Source organism: Rhinatrema bivittatum, chromosome 15, assembly GCF_901001135.1.
Source record: "Rhinatrema bivittatum chromosome 15, aRhiBiv1.1, whole genome shotgun sequence".
NCBI classification, from domain to species: domain Eukaryota; kingdom Metazoa; phylum Chordata; class Amphibia; order Gymnophiona; family Rhinatrematidae; genus Rhinatrema; species Rhinatrema bivittatum.
In genome coordinates, this window is record NC_042629.1 from 76,599,474 (window position 1) to 76,625,153 (window position 25,680).

The 25,680-nt window shown below is 48.6% G+C and overlaps 1 protein-coding gene across 1 annotated transcript; it reads left to right on the plus strand.

Moving 5' to 3' along the window:
• Window positions 1-17,785: 17,785 nt before the first annotated feature.
• Window positions 17,786-19,824, plus strand: HES4 (hes family bHLH transcription factor 4). Its single transcript, XM_029579183.1, has 4 exons — window positions 17,786-18,069; window positions 18,580-18,675; window positions 18,797-18,884; window positions 19,066-19,824. The coding sequence occupies exons 1-4, from the start codon at window positions 17,905-17,907 to the stop codon at window positions 19,557-19,559; spliced, it is 843 nt and encodes a 280-aa protein (XP_029435043.1). The 5' UTR covers window positions 17,786-17,904; the 3' UTR covers window positions 19,560-19,824.
• The last annotated feature ends 5,856 nt before the right edge of the window (window positions 19,825-25,680 follow it).

The window sequence follows — 25,680 nt, forward strand, 5'->3', positions numbered from 1 at the left end:
GGCAGAGCGCTCTTTGGGTGCAGGGACAGTGCGCTCTTTGGGTGCAGGGACAGTGCGCTCTTTGGGTGCATGGCAGAGCGCTCTTTGGGTGCAGGGACAGTGCGCTCTTTGGGTGTAGGAACTGCACACTCTTTGGGTGCAGGGACAGAGCGCTCTTTGGGTGCAGGGACAGTGCGCTCTTTGGGTGTAGGAACTGCTCGCTCTATGGGTGCAGGGACATTGTGTGCTGTGGGTGCAGGGACAGTGCGATCTTTGGGTGCAGGGACAGTGCGATCTTTGGGTGCACGGATAGCGTGCTCTTTGGGTGCTGGGACTGCGCGCTCTTTGGGTGCAGGGACAGTGCGCTCTTTGGGTGCAGGGACATTGTGTACTGTGGGTGCAGGGACCGCGCTCTTTGGGTGCAGGGACCGTGCTCTTTGGGTGCAGGGACAGAGCGCTCTTTGGGTGCAGGGACGGTGCATGCTGCTGGTACAAGACCAGACCGATTTCCTGAAACATTTGGTGCCGGTCGAGAGAGAGTATATTTGTTGCAGTTGGCTGAATAGTAAGCTAACGTTGATTCATTTTCTCGCTGGCTGTATCTTTCCACACACTTTTATATACCTAAAGTAACTGAATTAATATGAGGCTCTTGTTCTGTGTGAATAATACATCTGCTCTCTGTTTTCCTAGTATAGAAATCATTAGGGGGTGTTTTGTTCCTTCCTTCTCCTCGCCTTGTGCAGGAGTCATTGTTGCCACCATGGGCACCCCTGGGGTAAGTCAGGTGGTCAGAAAAGGGAGTTTCTGTAAAGGGAGGTCAGCACTGTTTCAACAGAGGAAACGCATTTAACAGAAGCTGAAAGGTGAAGGGTCAGCCCTCCGAAAATCCACAAATTGCCGAATCCCCGATTTCTGCCCATTTGAAAGGCCACTGCTTTCTAATACCGCACAGTGTGGTGGACTCGTGGGGGGCTGCAGCCTTTACCCGCTCTCATTCTCTCGCCATCTCAAAAGTAAAGGCTGACGGAAAGGAACGAATTATTTGTTTTATGCTCCTGGACAAAACAGCAGCTCAGCTGATGTTACTTTTCCTATATCACAGGATGCTTTGATAGTTTAGAGGTTTTATGTTAGCAAACAATCTGAGCTCACAGTAAAAGCGATTCTGACTAAGAGCGGAGGATGAGAGGCAGCCTGAGCACCGCTGCACCTCCCCAGTCCCAGGGCTGCCCTGCTCATCTTAAGGAAAGGACCATCCATCTCCTCCTCTCACCACTTCAGAGTCCAGGACCTAACTAAACGACTCCTTGTGCCTGGACCAACCTGGAGAGACCGAAAAGCCAGATTTCACTCTGTTCCTTGTATACAACAAGAAAATAGCTTTACATTAAATACAAAGTATAGACAACTTCCTGAACCAGGCAAGTACCAAGAGCTCGCCCATGAGGGCTACGTCTGCTCCCACTGTGGCTTCCTCTTTGTCTTGTGATGTCTGGAAAGTGATTTTAAGAGAGAAAAATAGCCAGCATGGCTGGGGAAACGATGGAGCTGTCAGTCCGTCCATCTACCTGCCCACCAGTAGGATACTGGGAAGGAGAGGCAGCTTTTCCCATTATCCCATGTCTTTCTCACCAAGCTTGCTTTCAGCAAAGGAATCAGAGGATCACATCCTCAGAACATTAATCTTAGCGAGCTGTGCACACTCACAATGAGCACCATGAAAAATCAGCTCATAACTAAATCTTTCACACATGCCAATCAAACAAATGAGTGGCGAAGAAAAGTCCCATGGGAGCAATAATCCAATTGCAAACTTTTCTGTGGAAAAAATGATCTTTCTAGTGAAGTAATGGTATCAGTCTCACATTAGCTGTTCTGTTACATCTGTCTGTCTTTCCCTGTATTTTATTATTGGCATGTTGTTTAATTTATACAGAAAACCCATCTAACACAGCAGGGTCTGAAGCACCAGGTCTGGTATGGGTTGTACCAGGCTAGAAGCACAGCAGCCCCTTCCAGCTGCACAAGGACCCTCTGCTTCCAGCGGTTTGCTGTTAAATTGCTGCTTAGGATAGGTGAGTTACAACAGGGTATTAATCACTGCCTTTGAAAAGCTTCTCAGCATTTCCTAGCTTCTCCTCTGGCTTTCTTTGAACATTTCATGACTCGTCCCTTGGCCTTTTCTGAGCATTCCATGGTTCCTCTCTTTGAAGTCTCCAGTGTTCCCTGCATCATCTCAGTCAGTAGTGCCCCATAGCTTCTCTCGTTATTATCTGTGAGCATTCCTCTCCTACCCATCTCCTAGCATGTCATGGCTCCCCTCCTGCCCATCTAGCATTTCATGGCTCCTCTCCTACCCATCTCCTTGCATTTCATGGGTCCTCTCCTGCCCATCTCCTAGCATTTCATGGGTCCTTTCTTGCCCGTCTTATGGCATTTCATGGCTTCTCTCTTGCCCATCTCCTAGCATTTGATGACTTCCCTCTTACCCATCTCCTAGCATTTGATGACTTCCCTCTTGCCAGTCTCCTAGCATTTCATGGCTCCTCTCCTGCCCATCTCCTAGCATTTCATGGCTCCTCTCCTGCCCATCTCCTAGCATTTCATGGGTCCTCCCTTGCCCATCTCCTGGCATTTCATGGCTTCCTTCTTACCCATCTCCTAGCATTTGACGAATTCCCTCTTGCCCGTCTCCTGGCATTTGATGACTTCCCTCTTGCCCGTCTCCTGGCATTTCATGGCTTCTCTCTTGCCCGTCTCCTAGCATTTGACGAATTCCCTCTTACCCATCTCCTAGCATTTGATTACTTCTCTCTTGCCCATCTCCTAGCATTTCATGGGTCCTCTCCTGCCCATCTCCTAGCATTTCATGGGTCCTCTCCTGTCCATCTGCTAGCATTTCATGGCTCCTCTCCTAACCATCTCCTAGCATTTGTTGGCTTCTCTCCTACCCATCTCCTAGCATTTGTCAGCTTCCCTCTTGCCTGTCTCCTAGCATTTCATGGCTTCCCTCTTGCCCGTCTCCTAGCATTTCTTGGCTCCTCTGCTGCCTGTCTCCTAGCATTTCATGGCTCCTCTCCTGCCCGTCTCCTACAATTTCATGGCTTCCCTCTTGCCCGTCTCCTACAATTTCATGGCTTCCCTCTTGCCCGTCTCCTGGCATTTGTTGGCTCCTCTCCTGCCCATTTCCTAGCATTTGTTGGATCCTCTCCTGCTCTCCTAGAATTTGTCGGCTTTCCTCGTGCCCATCTCCTAGCATTTGATGGCTCCTCTCCTGCCCATCTCCTAGTATTTGATGGCTCCTCTCCTGCCCATCTGCTAGCATTTCATGGGTTCTCTCCTGCCCATCTCCTTCCATTTCATGGGTCCTCTCCTGCCCATCTCCTAGCATTTCATGGCTCCTCTCCTGCCCATCTCCTAGCATTTCATGGGTCCTTTCTTGCCCGTCTCCTGGCATTCATGGCTTCTCTCTTGCCCATCTCCTAGCATTTGATGACTTCCCTCTTGCCAGTCTCCTAGCATTTCTTGGCTCCTCTCCTGCCCATCTCCTAGCATTTCATGGGTCCTCTCTTGCCCATCTCCTGGCATTTCATGGCTTCCCTCTTACCCATCTCCTAGCATTTGATGAATTCTCTCTTGCCCGTCTCCTGGCATTTGATGACTTCCCTCTTGCCCATCTCCTGGCATTTCATGGCTTCTCTCTTGCCCATCTCCTAGCATTTGACGACTTCCCTCTTACCCATCTCCTAGCATTTGATGACTTCTCTCTTGCCCGTCTCCTAGCATTTCATGGGTCCTCTCCTGCCCATCTCCTAGCATTTGATGGCTCCTCTCCTGCCCATCTCCTAGTATTTCATGGGTTCTCTCCTGCCCATCTCCTAGCATTTCATGGGTTCTCTCCTACCCATCTCCTAGCATTTGATGGCTCCTCTCCTGCCCATTTCCTAGCATTTCATGGGTTCTCTCCTGCCCATCTCCTAGCATTTCATGGGTTCTCTCCTACCCATCTCCTAGCATTTCATGGCTCCTCTCCTGCCCATCTCCTAGCATTTCATGGGTCCTCTCCTAGAATTTCATGGCTTCCCTCTTGGTTATTTCTGAACATTTCATGGCTCCTCGTTTGTACTCTCTTTTCCAATCAAGGGGGAACTTTTGCAAAAAAGTGGGGAGAGCAAAAATAAAAAAAAACTAGATGTGTTTCCAAATGTCATTGTCAGTCTCTATGAATTCAATATGTTACTGTTCTGCTTTAGAATTTACCTTTACCCAGTGGCTCCCCTGCATGCCCTCTGTATGCCTTGAACTCAGGAACAGTCATGCTTTAGAATACCCGAAAGAGAATGGGATCCAATTGGATCACAGTGTACGTGAGTGGGTGAGCATGCACGTAGAGGTAATTTACAACTTCAGAGCTAATGTAGACCAATCCAATGTGTGGGTGATATAACTTGTGATGCCAGAAAACCACATAAAGAATGTTAAAAGTAACATCATGAAGCACTATTTTTTATTTTTTTTTAGTGATTTTGGGTGTAGGAGGTTTCTTTAAAGATGCCTAGCTGAAACACTCCATAGCTAATAACATGTTGTAGATATCAGAGTACCAAGGGCATTCATTCTTAAGTTAGAAGGATATTGGTTTTCTTTTCTTTAGCAAAAGATTTGGAGAAGAATAGTCTGGGGAAGTCCTTTTGTAGATGGATAAAACTTCGGAGACTTAGCTGATTGCATTAGGGTTGTAAACTACACGGACTTTTTCAAAATATTTATTTTAGGAACCAAATTAAATGTTCCAGTTCTTTGGGAGCTGAATTCAGGTTTTTCTCTGTTCACTGCTCAGGGCTCGACTTTAAAGGCATTTTAGCAGGTATTTTGGTGTAGTGACCCATTCTAAGTTCCCTTCAAGGACTGAGGGTGTCAGACTCTCAAAGACTTCATTGCATTCAACTTACAAAGGATTTCAGCTGCAATGAAAAGTTTACAAAAAAGTGTTTTCTGCAGGACGATGGACTGAAGCCTTTTTTAGAGAGAGAATGCGATGCCTCTGCTGTGTGTCTGCCTTGAGTTAATCTGATTAGGTTCAGTCTCATCAACAGCCCAGTGAAAAGGAAGAAAAAAGCCAAGGCCTGGACAAAGCGGGGAGGCAGTCAGGCAGAGAGGAACAAAACATTCTTGGCGGAAAGGCCCGCCTACAGATGGCAAAATGACACAGAAAGAGGAGGCTTTCACTTCTGCAGGTTTGGGAACCCATAGTAAAGGAGTTTAGGGTGGCTGAATAGAACAGACCCACCATGGGACGGCCGTTTAGCCAACACAAGTCTCTGAAATCTCTGCTCATTAAACAGGAAAAAAAAAGAAAACCAAAATGAATGAAATTGGCAATGCCAGGTTTCTTAGGAGACTCCTGCCCGCCTCAGTGCGGCCTCTGTAACCTGCACTGTTAGATCCTAAATGCTGGGACCACTGGCGAAAGCTCACAGTCACTCCTTGCCCACAGGCTCAACCCTCTCTTCAAACCGTGCGCCGGCATTTCACCTGCACAGGTAACGTTCCCATCCGAGCCCCCTGTCAAAGCAGGTAAAAAGGCAGGAGGACGCCATTGCTTTTCCATCCCGTGGAGCAAAGGAGAGTGGCTGCAGGTTGTGTCGAACCAAGGGGTAATGCAGGCCTTGAACATTCACAGTGGTGAAGAAAAGGGAATCTCTGACTGAGAGCTGCATGAAATGTCTACACGGCTGGTGCACATGAGCCCAGGACACTACCCAGGTCCACGTGAAAAAGTGCTCGTTGAAGAGTTTTCAGCTCTCTCAGCGTCCTGGGAGAGAATTAACGGGAGAGAAGGCATTGGGTTAAAATCATGGAAATGGTGCTCCAGATTTAATTAGATCTTGAAAAGATGCAAAGTAAAAACCAAGCCCAAGTATCTCAGAGGACATTCAAGGCTGATCCTCCAGAGCACATGCTCGTGCTTAGCAAACACAACTAAATCCAGAGGGCGTGTTAAGGAGATTTTCTCTCCAAGCCAACTAATACAGATGTAATTGACTCTATTTTCTGCTTCCTGCACATAGATTGCAGCAATGCAGGCCTATTATTCATCAACAAATTAACAGAAGTTGTCAAAGGGAGTTTTTCAATCACAGGTGGCTTTAGAGAAAGAAGTGCTGGGCTGCGTGAAATCTGGTCACAACACAGCTTCAGTCATTCTTTTTATCCTGCCGCCCTTTCAAGATGTTTTCCAGCTACAGAGAAGTCAGCAAATATGCGTTTTGGGCAAACCACAAATACTAGATCCGGTTCCCCAGCAGTCCTATTCTGCTAATGTAGAATGCACAGAGAGTGGTGGTGGATGAGAGAAGGCCAGCATGCTCTCAAAGGGTTAATATTGCAAACTAGGAAAACAATACTGCACCCCCACAAAGCAAAAACACTGCATAATGACAAAATGTTTAAACTGCATCCTCACAAAAACATAAGACGTTGCCATACTGGGTCAGACCAAGGGTCCATCAAGCCCAGCATCCTGTTCCCAACAGAGGCCAAAACCAGGCCACAAGAACCTGGCAAGTACCCAAACACTAAGAAGATCCCATGCTACTGATGCAATTAATAGCAGTGGCTATTCCCTAAGTCAACTTGATTAATAGCAGTGAATGGGCTCCTCCTCCAGGAACTTGTCCAAATCTTTTTTTAAACCCAGCAACACTAACTGCCCTAACCACATCCTCTGGCAATGAATTGCAGAGCTTAATTATGCATAGAATGAAAAAGAATTTTCTCCGATTAGTTTTAAATTTGCTACATGCTAATTTCATGGAGTGCTCCCTAGTCCTTCTATTATCCAAAAGAGTAAATAACCGATTCACATCTACCCGTTCTAGACCTCTCATCATCTTAAAGACCTCTATCATATCCCCCCTCAGTTGTCTCTTCTCCAAGCTGAACAGCCCTAACCTCTTCAGCCTTTCCTCATAGGGGAGCTGTTCCATCCCCTTTATCATTTTGATTGCCCTTCTCTGTACCTTCATCACAATTATATCTTTTTTGAGATGCGGCGACCAGAATTGTACACAGTATTCAAGGTGCGGTCTCACCATGGAGCGATACAGAGGCATTATGACATTTTCCGTTTTATTAACCATTCCCTTCCTAATAATTCCCAACATTCTGTTTGCTTTTTTGACTGCCGCAGCACACTGAGCCGACGATTTTAAAGTATTATCCACTATGATGCCTAGATCTTTTTCCTGGGTGGTAGCTCCTAATATGGAACTTAACTTCGTGTAACTACAGCAAGGGTTATTTTTCCCTATGTGCATCACCTTGCACTTGTCCACATTAAATTTCATCTGCCATTTCGATGCCCAATCTTCAAGTCTTGCAAGGTCCTCCTGTAATGTATCACAATCCGCTTGTGATTTAACTACTCTGAATAATTTTGTATCTTCCGCAAATTTGATAACCTCACTCGTCGTATTCCTTTCCAGATCATTTATATATATTGAAAAGCACTGGTCCAAGTACAGATCCCTGAGGAACTCCACTGTTCACCCTTTTCCACTGAGAAAATTGTCCATTTAATCCTACTCTCTGTTTCCTATCTTTTAACCAGTTTGTAATCCATGAAAGGACATCACCTCCTTTCCCATGACTTTTTAGTTTTCGTAGAAGCCTCTCATGAGGGACTTTGTCAAATGCCTTCTGAAAATCCAATACACTACATCTACCAGTTCACCTTTATCCACATGTTTATTAACCCCTTCAAAAAAATGAAGCAGATTTGTTAGGCAAGACTTCTCTTGGGTAAATCCATGTTGACTGTGTTCCATTAAACCATGTCTTTTTGATCTTGAGAATAGTTTCCACTATTTTTCCCGGCACTGAAGTCAGGCTCACTGGTCTATAGTTACCTGGATCGCCCCTGGAGCCTTTTTTAAATATTGGGGTTACATTGGCCACCCTCCAGTCTTCATGTACAATGGATGATTTTAATGATAGGTTACAAATTTTAACTAATAGATCAGAAATTTCAATTTTGAGTTCCTTCAGAACCCTAGGATGCATACCATCCGGTCCAGGTGATTTGCTACTCTTTAGTTTATCAATCTGGCCTACTACATCTTCCAGGTTCACAGTGATTTCGTTCATTTCGTCGGACTCATCACCCCTGAAAACCATCTCCGGAACTGGTATCTCCCCAACATCCTCATTAGTAAACACGGAAGCAAAGAATTCATTTAGTCTTTCTGCAATGGCCTTATCTTCCCTAAGAGCCTCTTTAACCCCTCAGTCATCTAATGGTCCAACTGACTCCCTCACTGGTTTCTTGCTTCGGATAGAAGGAAGGGACCCTGAGGGAGAGATTAGGGGACCACAGATTTACTGGAGATCAACTGAGAGACTTTGAACCCAGTGCCACATTACTCATGCTAAAACAACTTATGGGATGGAAAGGCTCCCCTATGAGGAAAGGCTGAAGAGGTTAGGGCTGTTCAGCTTGGAGAAGAGACGACTGAGGGGGGATATGATAGAGGTCTTTAAGATCATAAGAGGTCTTGAACGAGTAGATGTGAATCGGTTATTTACACTTTCGAATAATAGAAGGACTAGGGGACATTCCATGAAGTTAGCAAGTTTTTCACTCAACGCACAATAAAGCTCTGGAATTTGTTGCCAGAGGATGTGGTTAGTGCAGTTAGTGTAGCTGGGTTCAAAAAAGGTTTGGATAAGTTCTTGGAGGAGAAGTCCATTAATGGCTATTAATCAAGTTTAGTTAGGGAATAGCCATTGATATTAATTGCATCACTAGCATGGGATCTTCTTAGTGTTTGGATAATTGCCAGGTTCTTGTGGCCTGGTTTGGCCTCTGTTGGAAACAGGATGCTGGGCTTGATGGACCCTTGGTCTGACCCAGCATGGCAATTTCTTATGTTCTTCTTGGATGGGAAGTGAAGCTGCACTGGGCAAATTGGAAGGGATACCCCACACCTTTCCCTTCCTGGATTTCCCTGTGCTCCATTCCTTATCTCACACTCACCTCTCTCCTCTCTCCTGTACCTTGTAACCACCTCTGCAGCTGTTAACTCTGAGCGAGCACTGGTGTGGGGGCTTTTTTCCTCCCTTCAATCAACTGCCAGACTGACTAGGGAATCCTTCCGACCAAGGGGTATGAAAAAAATAAACTCTGTCTAGGGTAGGAAAGGTGAATAAAACTTCCTCTCAACAAAAACCACAGAATGAGAAAAGCACTCAGAAACAAGAGAGAGAGAGAAGTCACCAAGCTCTGGCTCCACAGCCCAGACTTTGGGCTTTATTCTCAGCAAACTTAAGGGAAGCGAAAGGAAAAGCTGCTGCCCAGTCTACACCAAAGTAAAAACTCCACAGAGGCCCTAGTAGGTCCATATTCAGCCAGCGTGCGGCTCTGCTAACTATCCAGCTAACTAGCACTATATACTCAGAGGTGCACCACTGGACACACCCAGCCAGATACGTTTAACTGGCTAACTTTAGGACAGCTTTGTGGGCCAACCAGAGTTAAGTCATCCAGCTAAGTCTGAATAATATATCCAGCTAACGCAACTCCTCCCAGTTATGCCCCCAGAAGGCATAACTCTAGGGGTCTCTCTGTTATAGAGAAATAGGAATAAACCATTGCTGCAACCGCTCCTGGGGGTGCTGTGGCAAAGATGGCACATTCCTCTGCTCTACACTGCACTGCATGACCTTGCAACTAGGCCACTCTCCTTAGCAGAGATCCCATTAAATAGAAACAAATCAGAACTGGCAAATACCGACCAGCTTGTACTAGCCGGAGAGGAGTGCAAAAGGAAAGTGAAGCTGTGAATCCTACTGTCCTCAGGAGGGAGAAGAAATTGCAAGGTCTGGCCCGGCATGGATTTCTCAACTCTCATAGCTCCAGGCTTTATCTCTAACTAGAAAAAGGTCAGTGCCCTGCAGTATGGGAAATGTAGTTCAGAAGGCCATGTGTTCCATAAATAAAATGTCCTGCTAGCTGCATCTACGGTGTGACGTGTCTAAAGGACACCTTGAATGTCTCCCATAGACTAGCCTCACAGAAACTACTAGAAAGATGGCTAGGAAAAGTGGGAAAGACATCATCAGTCTCATCTGACATCTAACGTGAAAGTTTCATTCCAGTTTGTTACATATTTTTAAGTTCTTGCATCACTTTTCTTCTTGCAAAACTTGTTTAGACAAGTAATCAATGAGGTACTTTGACTTGGTCCTGCAATGGTCCCACAAACAAAATGCAGGACAGCCGGATGGGTCAAAAGCTGCACTGCGTGGCGAGCTGAATGAAGCTTGGGCTGAAATGTGCCAAGTAATAAAGGTGGATTCATAGCTGAAAGGCAGTTCCTGAGCAGAGCACACAGTCAGAGCGACTCGTACTTGCTATCACAAGTTTGTCTGTTATTTCCTCTGCAAACAGCCCTAGAGCATAATTAATACCCCAAAGACCCCAGAGTACATCTGGTTTTAATATCTTGATGAAAGCAGGTGGAAGCTTGCAATTTACTGCTGAAAAGCCAAACCGGCAAAGCATCTGGGGAGCTGCTCATACAAAGGGTATTAAATAAAGTCAAGCTGCAGAGATGGAGGTTGCACGGCTTGTTAACGAGGAAAGCCGAGCTTTAATAAGTGGTTTAGGCAGCATTCTGTTTTTGCTTGCGATGTTTCCCCTATAACTCCCCACGGCTGTGCAGAGCCCCCAGAGCCACCGGCAAGGAAGCTGCTACCAACCTGGAGCCACACAAGCACTCCATGAGCTGCCACGCCCAAGCCCCAAAAGCTCGGGGAAAATAAGTTCTCGAGTATCCCCTAAGCACCAAAAGGTCTTCTCCCATTTTTACCTACAGGAATAAAATGCAATGGCTTGTGCTCTTTAAGATCCTGAAACGGGAAGCTTCCTCCTTGGGATATTAATTTGATGCTGCGCTCTGTGGCTTATTTAGGACAAACAAATTCACTTGCCAGGATAAATAAATAGCTGGAATCTTACCTATTAACTGTTCATGTTAACTTGCAGAATAAAGAATAAATGGATATTGGGTGAAGACTTTTTACAGATGTAGAGGGAATTCTGGATTTCATCTGGCCACTCTGGGGCCCCTGTTGGAGACAGGATGCCGAGATAGATGGACCCTTGTCAAACCCAGCTTGGCCATTCTTAATTGTAAATGAGAAACACAGAAAACATTTGTCTAAAAATCTGACAGAATTTGACTAAATAAAGCTTCGTCACTCATAGCTCTGCAGCACTCAATATTTGCAAATAAGGAAACGGATTCATTTTGCACGATATCTCCACGAGAACTGAAGGAGGTTTTGTTCGCTGAAACTTAACAGGGAGTCAGTTTGGGCTTTAGCACACTTTCCCGTCAGATTAATCTGGGAATTCATTTTGCAGAAACATTCTTTAAGTAAAGAATTTATGGACTGCTTAGACTAAGCTCACAAAAATACAAATGTAAAAGTATAACAGCAAATCAAACAAACTGAGCAGAATACTAGGAACTATCCTCCCCTTGGAAACAGACAGCCCATTCTGGCAGATCTTAGGTTAAATGCTGGCTGAGAAAAACGAGTCTTCAATAGGCTTTAATGTTATTCTCAGTTGTTCAGCTATCGAGAACGCCCTTTCACAGCTTCATCTAATCCTGCCATTCGAATGAAGGGAATTGCTAATAGCCATGACTGAATATACATTTGTAAAACACTGAAATGGTGCAAAAACTTAAGACGAGATGACAGCAGATTGGAACACCTTTCACGCAGCATTTCAATTTGTGTTGTAGAAGTTGAAAATGGTCCATTTCAGTTTGATCTTTACCAGAAGTAGATACGTGCGTAGCCACGCGTATCTGTTAAAATCCGGGATCGGTGCATGCAAGGCTGTGCAAAATCAGCAGCCTGCGCACGCCGAGCCGCGCAGCCTGCGCACGCCGAGCCGCGCAGCCTGCCTCCGTTCCCTCCGAGGCCGCTCCGAAATCGGAGCGGCCTCGGAGGGAACTTTCCTTCCACCCCCCCCCCCCCCCGCACCTTCCCCTACCTAACCCACCCCCCCAGCCCTACCTAAACACCCTTTGTTGCACAAGTTGCGCGCACCGGGCCAGCCGCCGGTGCGCGATTCCCAGGCCAGCCGCCGGTGCGCGATTCCCAGGCCCGGGAGCTGTTTCGGAGGCCTCGGCCAAGCCCCTGGGCCGGAACCACGCCCGCGGCCCCACCCCCAAATGACGCGTCGCCACGACACCCCCCCCCCAGGAAAGCCCCAGGACTTACGCACGTCCCGGGGCTTGCGCGCGCCGCCGAGCCTGCTCAGCGCACACAGGGGGAACTTCGGGCAGGTTTTCGGGGGGGGGGGGGGGTACGAGCGTACCCCTTTGAAAATCTGGCCTTAGGAATAAATTGCGCATCCTTGGCATTTGGCGCACAGGATACGTGGCTGTGTGCAGGTTACCAAAATGGACACTCAATTTACGAGTTTCTGTTTTATCACGCGGCAGAAAATTTACCGGCACAATATACACGGCCTGGAGTGTGCATTATGTGCTGCCTCACTGTACGCCCGGAATGCGTAAAGTAAACCAGCTGCTTTCTGTGCCTCCTCCTACTTGTATCGCGAGAATTCGAGATGTGAGAACCACAGAAAAGCAGGAATTTTTTTTAAGTAGACCCCCTTGATGTGCGGCCAGACTTTACACTTGCTCTGGGGCAGGCGTAAAATTTGACAGGTTAAAAAGTGCACCTTGGGTGCATGGCGGGCATGCGATAGGTGCTATTAGCTATGTCTTTGGACGCACCGATTCCCTTACTACATTGGGGGCTATGGACACATATCCAAAACACATGTCCGACCAGTCGTTAAGCTGGGCACTAGACTGGGCCCTCTTTATTACATCGGCCCCTCGGGTGCCTGAATAATGTGTAGCACACTTGGCTCACCTTGCCGTTCCGATTGATTTGATGCTGTGCACGATGCATCCGAACATAAGACATACTGGGTCAAGCCAGCATCCTCTATCCAACAATAGCCAATCCAAGTCACAGGTACCTGGCAAATACCCAAACATTAAGTAGATCCCAAGCTACCATTGCTTATTAATTAATAGCAGTTTATGGACTTCTCTAGGAACTTATCCAAACCTTTTTTAAACCCAGCTACACTACTTGCCTTAACCACATCCTCTAATACAACATATCATATAGTGACATATAAATTTATTCAAAACATTTTTAATATTGTATACAAAACAAAGGTGCATTCAGTATTATTAACCTCAAAATTTTGGTGCTGATTGAATATTGAATGCACCTTTGTAATTGAAATTTTGTTAAGAATTAGTGAAAATTATAATAAATTCTTTTTGAAATATTTTTTATAGTGTGGATACACTTGGGTGATTCTTGTGGAGGAAACTCTTGAAGAGCTGTATATATTATGCTCCCCTAAGGAAGCCGATTGCATGGCGAATCATGTTGGGAGTAGAACAACAGAGAAAATAGAACAACGGGAATAAAATAATAGAGAGAGTAGAACAACGGATGAAATAGAATATAATGGTGATAAAGAAAAGGGGATGGAATAAATGCAATATACAGAGTCTTTGAAAAGTATAATTTTTAATGGTATGCTTGGATGTATGAATGTGTTTTTATGGTGAATTCTTGTTATTTACTTGGTGAATATTTGTTATTTACCCTATGTATGCAACCATGAATTGCAAGTAAACGTTTTGTGAAATGTTTTGTATACAATAATAAAACTTTTTGAATGAATTTATATGTCACTATATGATATGTTGTATTAGAGTACGTGATATATATTTTATATATTTGCCTTTTTTGTGATCTTAACCACATCCTCTGGCAATGAATTCCAGAGTTTAATTGTGTGGTGAGTGAAAAAGAATTTTCTCTGATTTGTTTTAAATGTTCTACTTGCTAACTTCATGGAGTGCCTCCTAGTCCTTCTATTATCCGAGAGAGTAAATAACTGATGCACATTAACTTTTTCAAGTCCTTTCATGATTTTAAAGACCTCTATCAGATCCCCCTCAGCAGTCTCTTCTCCAAGCTGAAAAGTCCTAACCTCTTTAGTCTTAGCTGTTCCATTCCCTTTATCATTTTGGTTGCCCTTCTCTGTACCTTCTCCATCGCAATTATATCCTTTGTGAGATGCGGCGACCAGAATTGTACACAGTATTCAAGGTGCGGTCTCACCATGGAGCGATACAGAGGCATTATGACATTTTAGGGTAGATTTTAAAAAATTGCGCGATCGCGTACTTTTGTTCGCGCATCAGGCGCGAACAAAAGTACGCTGGATTTTATAAGATACGCGCGTAGCCGCGCGTATCTTATAAAATCCGGGGTCGGCGCGTGCAAGGGGGTGCACATTTGTGCAACCTGCATGCGCCGAGCCCAGCGCGCGCTGCCTGTTCCCTCCGAGGCCCCTCCGATTTCGGAGCGGCCTTGGAGGGAACTTTCCTTCGCTCTCCCCCCACCTTCCCCTACCTAACCCCCCCCCCCCCCCCCCTTACCTTTGTTGGCAGATTTACGCCTGCTAAAAGCAGACATAAATCTGCACGCACCAGCGGGCTGCTGGCGACCCGGGGGCTGGTCTGGAGGCCTCGACCACGCCCCCGGGCCCGCCCCCGAAATGCCATGGCACGCCCCCGACACGTCCCCTCCCCGACCCTTTTAGAAAGCCCCGGGACTTACGCGCGCCGGCGGCCTATGCAAAATAGGTGTGCCGGCGCGCAGGGCTTTTAAAATCCACCCCTTTCTGTTTTATTCACCATTCCCTTCCTAATAATTCCTAACATTCTGTTTGCTTTTTTGACTGCTGCAGCACACTGAGCCGACGATTTCAATGTGTTATCCACTACGACGCCTAGATCTTGCAGATCCCCACACATGGTTTTCAGCAGCCTTCATGCTCCTGGGTCTTTCTCACCAATTTCACACAAGTCATACAATCAGGACATCTCAGGAAAGAAAATACAGGTCAATATTTACTTCTTTATGAACATCTGCTATTCTGTCTTTTCCCAAAGCTGGTCTCATGGAAGATTACAATAAATGTAATTTAAATATGAAAGAAAATAAAATATTTGCAAATGCAGAATGATGGTGCAAACCTAATTTTCCTGAGATACAGCACCATAAAGAGGTGTTAAGAGCTTCTTACAAGCAGAAGAGTAATGCACTTCGTGAGAGCAGGGGACAGGCCAGGTCACCTCCCTCTGGAAGCCAGCACTGGGGTTGCTTGCCAGTTCCAACTGCACAGGGCAGAAGGCTCCCTCTGGTGGCTGAAGCATCAAATGGGAAATGACTCTTAGAAGCAAATAAACCCAGGACTGCCAGACTTTCCATTGTTTTTCTTGTATAAATGTGCAATTTAAAGATTATTTCATCAAACCAAGTCAGCAAATCTACCCTGACCATCATCAATCCAGCACCAGAAGGTGGCGCCCCAAGCTTTAATAGGAAGAAGCACAAATGACAATTTGTTAAACTATTTAACCCAGCTATATACAGTATTCTATTAACTCTAGAGGAATAACAGGCATAGGCAATGCGACTTCTTGGAGGAACTCTGAAGACTAACAATACTGCTATAAAAGGGGCACGTGTGTTACCATATGAACATCACATGATGGCTTTCTCCACCAGGAGGTCCCCAGGATTCCTTATACAAGCAGGAAATAAATGACTGCACGTAATTAAAAATAACTGCAAAGTAGTTTATGTCAAATATTCAGCAAACGTGTTGCCTGGGGAGCTGAGAAGATGGCAACAGATGAGGCAAAAAATAAAATCTCAAACAAATCTTTTCAGATGGGATGAAGTATTGAGTTACCGGAGCCTAAGGAAAGGAAGAAATCTACATCTTTTGATCTTATCAAGATTTCCTCATCTTTACTGCTTTGGGGTTGAATCTCTGGCCTTAGATCTTGTATTCAAACAGAAGTGATCTTCTGGAGCACGATACTAAAAACAAACAAACAAACAATAACACGCTACTTTGCCGGATACGTTGAGCAGGTCGCCATTTAACTGGATAGGCAGTAGGCGTAACTGGACTGCGCTACTTATCCGGATAAGCAGCGATATTCAGATTTATCGGGCAAAGTAGGGACAAATACGGGCATATTCAGCAGAAGAGCCGAGCTGCTGAATACCCCGTATTATTTAGTCGGCTATGTCTGAATACTAACTAGCGTTTAGAAGGCAAATAATAGTAAGACTCCCAAATTGTGAAAAAGCACTTCCACTCTCCGATGTAGGGCTTTTTGGCAAAACCATCTGAACCAAACTTAAGCGAAGCCCTCCTTCACAATTTGGCGAGAAACTTTGCAACGCCAGGAAGCATCAAATCCCTAAATCAATCCCGTTGTCCTTTCACTACTAGGAGTGCAAAAACGAATACTACAGTAAGGGCGTGCGTGCTCCGTGGATTAGCAGAGAGGCGCCAGGCGCGTGCCTCCCTTTTCCGGGAAGGAGCATCGGGAAAACGAATTGCGATCCCGAGGACTCCGACTGCAGCGCGATGGAGAAGGGGGGGGGGGGTGTAGGCGGTTTCTCTGCGGCCCGCGGAAGTCACTCTGAGAGCCCGCAACCGCGGCACGTGCTCCTAGACGAATGAGAGCGCAGGCGGCGCGCGCACCCGCGACTCTGAGCGCCCGGGGAGGCACGCGCACCGACACTGCCTCTGATTGACAGCTCCGGCAGCCGCCAACCAATGAACGCCGACTTCAGGCTTGCGGCGCGGGCTCATTGGCTGCCCTCATGGCCGCTGGAGGAGTTCGCGTGCCGGCACAGCTGTACTGACTGGGGGATGCTCCCTGGAAACAGCTGGAGGGAGCGCTGTGCCATCTGCAGCAGGCGCCCGGAAAATACTGGCACGCAGCGGGCAATAAGTTCCTTTGCAAATGCGCCCTCCTGTTCAAACTAAAGCTGCTCTTTCTTCTTAGCAGCCTTTGAAGAGGAATTTATTATTTTTTTAAATAAATCCTGTGACGATTGCGCAAGATAAAAACTGCGTGTGTGTAGTGTTTATGAATAGAACTGCAGGCACGTCAGGCAGTCTCCTTCCAGAATTTAATAAATCACAACATAAATCAAAACCAAACACAAACAAATCAGAAGAAAGGCATTTTAAGGTGCATGTTTGTGGAATTTGTAATGAGGGAAATATTTACATTGGTGCTTAGGTTATTTTTCATATTTTCCAAGTGAGCGAAACAGCCACTCAACGAAAAAAACCGTTGCATATTTACAGTAAATAGGGGTGAATTAACAGTTGTTACATTAGATCGCTTTGTATATTTCTAGGCAACTAATTCAATTTTTAGTGAACATTACCAAGCCCATAACGTTATGTGAATCCGAGTACCTCGATAACAAATGAAACAATAAAATACAGCTAAAGCAGAAACTCTCGGCGGATTTCGTAATATTCACATTTTCAAGAACGTACGGGTAGATTTGTAGTCTTCCTGGGCATATGCCAATCTGGGTAAGGATGGCAGAGGTGAGGACGTGCGAGTGCAGCTTAATCTCAGCCTTATCGCGGTCGCACGCCGCCCCGCTCGGCTCTCGCGGCTGAGTCCTGCGTGGGGACCGAGGCGAGCCCAGCGCGTGACTGACAGCTCGCGGGGGTGTCGTCCAATGGGAGGCCCGGCTCGCGCCCCTGTGGGTGAGCCCCGGCGCCGATTGGCTGGCGCGAGTGTGGGAAAGAATGCAGAGAAGGTTTCACACGCGCTGGGAGCCGCGGCGGGGCTATAAGTAAGGGCGGCCGGCGCCCGAGCGGAGCAGAAAGGGAATTCCTGGCAGGGGGAACGAGGGTGGCGCCTGCAGCCTGCCGGGCTTGTGTCAGCGCCAGGGCGAGCGGCGTGCATGCAACGTCCGGCCGGAGGCGGCCACCTTTCGGTAGCGTTCGCTTTGCGTAGGAAAATGCCGGCAGACACCATGGAGAAGCCCAGCGCATCTCCCATGGCTGGAGCCCCCGCTAGTACTGCTCAGACTCCAGACAAGCCCAAGAGCGCCAGCGAGCACAGAAAGGTAAGTGGCGCGGGGATATGGAATACGTGATGGTGCATATCTGTGCAGAGGCCGATAGGGCAAGTGCGTAAGAGCGGTGGGCTACCTGTGTGCAGAGGCTGCTGAGGGGTGCATAAGCAGTGGGGTGTGTGTAAGTAGCGGGGGTGCCTAGGTGCAGTGGCCGAGGAGGGGGTGCATAAGCAGTGGGGTGTGTGTAAGTAGCGGGGGTGCCTAGGTGCAGTGGCTGAGGAGGGGGTGCATAAGCAGTGGAGTGCATGGGTGCAGTGGGGTGTGTGGATGCAGTGGCTGATGAGGGGTGTGTGTAAGTAGCGGGGGTGCCTAGGTGCAGTGGCTGAGGGGTGTGCGTGTGTAAGCAGTGGAGTGCGTGGGTGCAGTGGCTGAGGTGGGGGACAGGGGTGGAGGAGGGTTGTGCATCTGAGAGGAGAGGGGTGCAGGGGAATGAGAGAAGGTCTCTCTTGGGAGGCGTCAGTGGTGGCCTGGACCCTCATCGTCCCCTCCTTTTTCTTTCAGTCCTCCAAACCCATCATGGAAAAGCGGCGCCGAGCCCGGATCAATGAGAGCCTGGGCCAGCTCAAAACCCTCATTCTGGACGCATTAAAGAAAGATGTAAGTGGGGGCCCTACAAGCAGGGGCGGGGGGCACCTGTCACATTTGCTGCCACTGGGGGAGGGGGGGGGCACCTGTCACACTTGCTGCCACTGGTCTCACCTCTCTCCCCTCTCCGCAGAGCTCCAGGCACTCCAAGCTGGAGAAGGCTGATATTCTGGAGATGACTGTAAAGCACCTGAGGAACCTGCAGCGGGTGCAAATGACAGGTGAGAGCAGGCTCCGCATGCTAATTCAGCCCCTTTGGTCTCTCTGTGGAATGGGGGAGGGAAATGGAAAGAATTTGATAAGGGAGGAAGCAGGGCTGCCATTCTGTAACGAAAACTTCCCCTGGCTGTGGAACGAGGAGCGGCAGCCACCTCCTGATCCTCCTTTGCTTTTCCTCCGCAGCTGCACTCAGCGCTGACCCCACAGTCATCGGAAAATACCGAGCCGGCTTCAACGAGTGCATGAACGAGGTGACTCGCTTCCTGTCCACCTGTGAGGGCGTCAACACAGAGGTGCGGAGCCATCTGCTGGGCCACCTGGCCGCCTGCCTTGGCCAGATCGTGGCCATGAACTACACAGCGGCACCAGCGGCCCAAGCACTGCCTGTGCAGCTGTCACAGGCTGCCAGCACCACCACAGGGCCCCTGGCCTGTAAGCTGAGCCCCAGTGAGGCCGGGCCCCCCAAGGTGTACGGTGGCTTCCAGCTGCTGCCAGCCACTGACGGACAGTTAGCCTTCCTCATCCCCAACCCAGCCTTCTCCTCCTCCTCCTCAGGCCCTGGCTCTATCATCCCCCTGTACGCCAATGTGGCCGGGAGTCCCGGGGCCCTCTCCTTCTGCCCCCTAGCAGGCAGCGGCAGCTCTGAGGGGGGGGACTCAGTCTGGAGGCCCTGGTGAGGTCCCCACCCTCTCCCATTCTGGTTCCGTTCTATGGGACCTCAGCACAACGTGGCTTTTTCTAAGATCTATTTATTTCCAGATGTTTTGGAATAGGATATTGGATTTTTACCTTTCAATTAAACTGCTTTCTTTTGTTTTGCTCTTTGCAAAGGTGAGATCGTTTTTGTACCTGTGCTTTTGAGCCGGTCTGTATACCAAAGTTCTGTTGGGTTTCTGTCCAAACCTGCCGGCAACGAGCAAATAAATGTGTTAAAGCAGCAGCTCTGATTCTTGGGTCTCCTCTTCTAGCTGGGGGAGGGGGATGCTATTCAGCTGCCTGGGCCTGTGACTGGCAGGACCCCACCGCCTCCTGCACAAAAGCCGGCTGGGAGTAGGGAAGAATGGGGTTTTGGAGGGAAAAGACGACTTTGCCACCCATCATGACTCACTGCTGCTCCTTGAATCCCAGCCAAGGGTGAAGATTACACACAGTGTGCACAATGCCCGGCACTAATAATAAACTCCACACCAGAGAGCAAGGGGGCAGGAGGCCCTCCTCTGCTCCAAGCTGTTGCAATGTCTTACTCACTGCAGCTATAGCTCCCACCCCATCATCACTGCTGCTAGCAAGGGCAAGTCCCTTACAACTCAATAATAATTGCACCTACCCCATTACGCAGTGGTCTTAGGCCTCTGTTAGCTGCATGCTGTACCGATGGCAAAAATCCCTCGCTATGATGGAACTAGATCGTAGATAAACAGTCCTTCTGTCCTTTACACTTTAGGACTTAAGCAGTAGTTCGATTTTGCAAAATGTGTTGAAATACAAGAAATGCTGGCCAGCTGCTCCAGCAGAGATGCCGAGGAAACGCAGAAGGCTCCTAGAGCCAGGAAAAGAGAATACGGCTCCTTACTGTCGGTCTAACTGTGGTTTTCTATGCACCCATACACAGAGAATGGAAAAAACCCTTTTGTATACCTACAAGGGCTGTGTCCTCTGTCAGAGTAGAGTTAAAAGAAAGAAATCTGCACTATGTGTTCATTGAGCAAAGCTATTTTAATAAGAGTCCTACGCAATGCTTTAATACAGCCGAAAGCCTGGGCTAACAGTGCATCAGCCATTAGAGAGGCAGAGACTAGCACAGCAGTAAATAAGGGGGTAATCAGGTGTTAATAACCCTCCACCACCCTTTGTGCTCTGTCAGTGGGTTGCCCTTCCTGCCTGCTATAGCCACCATCTGGGGGCTTTCAATTGTTCTGCGGCTATTAATGGAATTAAGAGAAAAAACAGATAAACACCCAAAATGAACCAGTTGGAAGCGTATGGCCCCGGTAGCTCTTTGTATTCTGATAGCAGCATCAGGCTATGGTAACACCTTTACTTTTATCTAAAACCAAAAACGTGTATCATTACACTGCAGCAAAGGGAGCAGGAACCCTATCCCTCTTAAAGCATTTTGGCAGGGATATGAACTGGCGACTGCTCCCACAGCAGAGGCAGCTCATCTGTTTGGGGAATGGGCAGACCAATGGAAGCTGTTTAATCATTAACACAACCTCATAGCAGACACCCACAGAAAGCCAGTTCTTGGCAGCCCAGGGAGTTGGTGGGAGAAGTGGGATTAACTTGGGTAGTTCACTAAGGATGGGTAAGATAAAATAAATAACTTGATTGCTTTATATGTGTGCGGTTTGTGTGGCTCATGGTCAACCTCTTCCTCGCCTCTGAAATCGTATCTAGAGATGGTAGGTGGAGAAGCGAGGGGCCTGGCCCCCAGCCAACAGAGGGAAACGTTCTCTGGGGAGCAGCCAAAGCTGGCTCAGGGCACTGCAGGAAGACAGTGTCTTCAGTCCCCAAACCTGGGGTTAGGTACACCCAGCTGAGCTGGAAAAGGAAAGGAACCAGCTGGCCCAGTGAGACAAGAAGTAGGAATTGCCACTTCCTTCCTTCCAGTGCACAGGGCTTGATTCATGCTTTCCTATCATTTTAAAGCTATTGCCAGTCACATTTTGGGGAAGACAGAGCTAGCCCTCAAGGCCCTCTCCACGGAAATACACTGCAGGAAAGGTAGATGGAGGAGAGGCAGGCTCCACTGGTTATTAGCTTATTTCAATTTTATGATTTGCACGGACATTTCCTTCCCTCCACTCATTAAAGCTTTGGCTGGCGGAGTTCGGAGCTGGTCACGTGATGAATTGAAATGGACGAGGGGGTGTGCTGGTCGGGGTCAGGGTCACAGCACAGGCTCCTCGCGGAAAGCAGTGCGCTCGCTAGCTGCAGCAGTGTTTCAGGAGGGGCTTCCCGCACAACGCATTCTATTGTCCCACGCTGCCATCTAAAAGTGGCGGGAAGCGGCTTCAGTCGATTTCCAGAACACACAATAAGCACTTCCCGCCAAAACGAGGGGCAGGCTGTGCTCTCCATTCCCACACTCAATAAGTGACAGATGACCTTGTTTTCTGTTTTAAGGCTGCAAAATGGCACGGTTCTCTCCTCTGACAGCAAAAACAGAGCCATCTGCTCCATCCACTCTGCCCCGCAGGGGCTGTAGGGTAGTACCAGCCGCCCCGGGCAGAAAAGCTAACAAAGGTCCCCCCGTTGTTTCAGCTCCATGCTTTAGGCATTAGGGATCACAGTTAAACAGAGTAAGGAGGCAGCAATAGAAACAGGCGAGGCTGACAAAGTCACAAATGAGCTGCCTGCCTGCCGGACGATTTTTACCCCTAACTCACTTAAGATGGCCATAGAAAGGCCCGGCCCGAGCTGAAGCTTGGCAGGGAAGCAGCCTCGCTGGACTGCCTATTTGCAGAAAGAGCCGTGATAAGAGAGGGAAAGGACATTACAGTGAAAGAGCATTCAGGCAGATGCCATGAGGCGGATGGAGAGGATGAAGGCACATGTGGGAACAGCTCTTACCTTCCCCCGCACGCTGGCAGGGGCTCCCCAGCTGCGGTTTTATTTAGTTTGATTTCTATGACTGCGTGACCTTTCCAAATCCCTGGTTTGCAGCTGCAGAAGGAATGCAAAGGCACTTTCCCTAGACCCAAACTTGCAAACAGAGAGGAAACGTTAAAATCAGAGTAAGGCAGAGGGAGTGGGAAAGGGCTGGGACGGATGCACAGGCTGGAGCACAGGGAGGCAGCAGCAGGGGGCCATGCACGAGCTGGGAGATATTCATCTAAAATCAATTCGCAGCCGTTACTGGAGAGAGAAGGGGCCTGGCACTGTGGTTTTCCAGTCGCACTATTAATGTTATTTACATGGCTGTGGCTAAAGAAATGATAAAGATCCCATTGGCCCATCCTGTCTGCGCCAGCGGCGTTCTTCCCCTGGGTACGTGAGCATTTAAATTTCCCATAGGTGGCCCAGCACCAGCGCTCCTCTTACCCAATCCTGCACCAGATCAGGCCTTGTCATCTTCAAGCTTGATCCTCAGAAAATCAAACCCCCAGCCTTATTCCATCTCTCCTTACCGAGTTTTGTAATAACCCCCAAAGAAGTGCTCTCCGGTTTGGGTTTTAATCATGGTCCTTCCAAGCAGGTATCCCCCGTCACCTTGCAAGGCCAATGCTGTCATACCACTGCTAACTGAATTACGCTTCCAGGACAGATTGCACATCCATTTTTACTGAAAATAGTCACATTGTTTTAATAAGAGCAGTGTGTGGGGGTCTCAGTACTGGATTAGCAGGGGTTACTGCAGGACAGGTGCACTCTCAGAGCTGTATGTGAGGGTCATAGTAAAGGAATAGCAGTGGGGTGCTGCAGGGCAGGAGTGAGGTGCATTGGCACAGCTGTGTGTGTGGGTCTCAGTTCTGGAATAGCAGGGGGTGCTGCAGGGCAGGTGCATAGGAAAAGCATTTTTGAGGGTCACAGTACTGGAATAGTGTTGTAAAGCAAAATTGAGGTACATTGATAGAGTTGTGGGATGTCATGCTGGCACTGCAGGACATAAGGGAGGTGCATTGACAGAGTGGGGGAAGAGGGGTAAGTCAGTATCCAAGTGCACCTCACTCCTGCCCTGCAGCACCCCCTACTATTCCAGTACTGAGACCCTCACACACAGCTCTGCCAATGCACCTCACTCCTGCCCTGCAGCACCCCCTGCTATTCCAGTACTGAGACCCTCACACACAGCTCTGCCAATGCACCTCACTCCTGCCCTGCAGCACCTCCTGCTATTCCAGTACTGAGACCCCCCACACAGCTCTGCCCATGCACCTCACTCCTGCCCTGCAGCACCCCCTGCTATTCCAGTACTGAGACCCTCACACACACAGCTCTGCCAATGCACCTCACTCCTGCCCTGCAGCATCCCCTGCTATTCCAGTACTGAGACCCCCCACACAGCTCTGCCAATGCACCTCACTCCTGCCCTGCAGCACCCCCTGCTATTCCAGTACTGAGACCCTCACACACAGCTCTGCCAATGCACCTCACTCCTGCCCTGCAGCACCCCCTGCTATTCCAGTACTGAGACCCTCACACACAGCTCTGCCAATGCACCTCACTCCTGCCCTGCAGCACCCCCTGCTATTCCAGTACTGAGACCCTCACACACAGCTCTGCCAATGCACCTCACTCCTGCCCTGCAGCACCCCCTGCTATTCCAGTACTGAGACCCCCACACACAGCTCTGCCAATGCACCTCACTCCTGCCCTGCAGCACCCCCTGCTATTCCAGTACTGAGACCCTCACACACACAGCTCTGCCAATGCACCTCACTCCTGCCCTGCAGCATCCCCTGCTATTCCAGTACTGAGACCCCCCACACAGCTCTGCCAATGCACCTCACTCCTGCCCTGCAGCACCCCCTGCTATTCCAGTACTGAGACCCTCACACACAGCTCTGCCAATGCACCTCACTCCTGCCCTGCAGCACCCCCTGCTATTCCAGTACTGAGACCCTCACACACAGCTCTGCCAATGCACCTCACTCCTGCCCTGCAGCACCCCCTGCTATTCCAGTACTGAGACCCTCACACACAGCTCTGCCAATGCACCTCACTCCTGCCCTGCAGCACCCCCTGCTATTCCAGTACTGAGACCCTCACACACAGCTCTGCCAATGCACCTCACTCCTGCCCTGCAGCACCCCCTGCTATTCCAGTACTGAGACCCTCACACACAGCTCTGCCAATGCACCTCACTCCTGCCCTGCAGCACCCCCTGCTATTCCAGTACTGAGACCCCCCACACACAGCTCTGCCAATGCACCTCACTCCTGCCCTGCAGCACCCCCTGCTATTCCAGTACTGAGCCCCCCCACACAGCTCTGCCAATGCACCTCACTCCTGCCCTGCAGCACCCCCTGCTATTCCAGTACTGAGACCCCCACACACAGCTCTGCCAATGCACCTCACTCCTGCCCTGCAGCACCCCCTGCTATTCCAGTACTGAGACCCACACACAGCTCTGCCAATGCACCTCACTCCTGCCCTGCAGCACCCCCTGCTATTCCAGTACTGAGACCCCCCACACAGCTCTGCCAATGCACCTCACTCCTGCCCTGCAGCACCCCCTGCTATTCCAGTACTGAGACCCCCACACACAGCTCTGCCAATGCACCTCACTCCTGCCCTGCAGCACCCCCTGCTATTCCAGTACTGAGACCCCCCCACATACACACAGCTCTGCCAATGCATCTCCTGCTTTCCCAGTACTGGGACATCTACACCCATTTCTATCCAGTGCATCCCATGGTAAGATAATCTTATGAATCTCCTGATCAGAGATTTATTTTCCATGCTCTTGTTTTGTGTGTCCACTAGGGACAGTTAAGAGTTAACCACAAACCAAGTTTTGGTTTCCCTCCACATTTAACTATGTGAAGCTGAATGAGTGCTCAGCCCTTGTTATGTGGATGGAGGGCTCTGCCTTATGTTCATACTTTTGGATTTTCACAAATATGTATGTTAACTTCTGCAATTCAACTTATCAGGTGTAATTGCCTGTAGGCAGGTTTGATTGGATCATTTGCAAAGCAAACATATAAGAACATAAGAAATTGCCACGCTAGGTCACACCAAGGGTCCATCAAGCCCAGCATCCTGTTTCCAACAGTGGCCAATCCAGGCCACAAGAACCTGGCAATTACCCAAACACTAAGAAGATCCCATGCTACTGATGCAATTAAT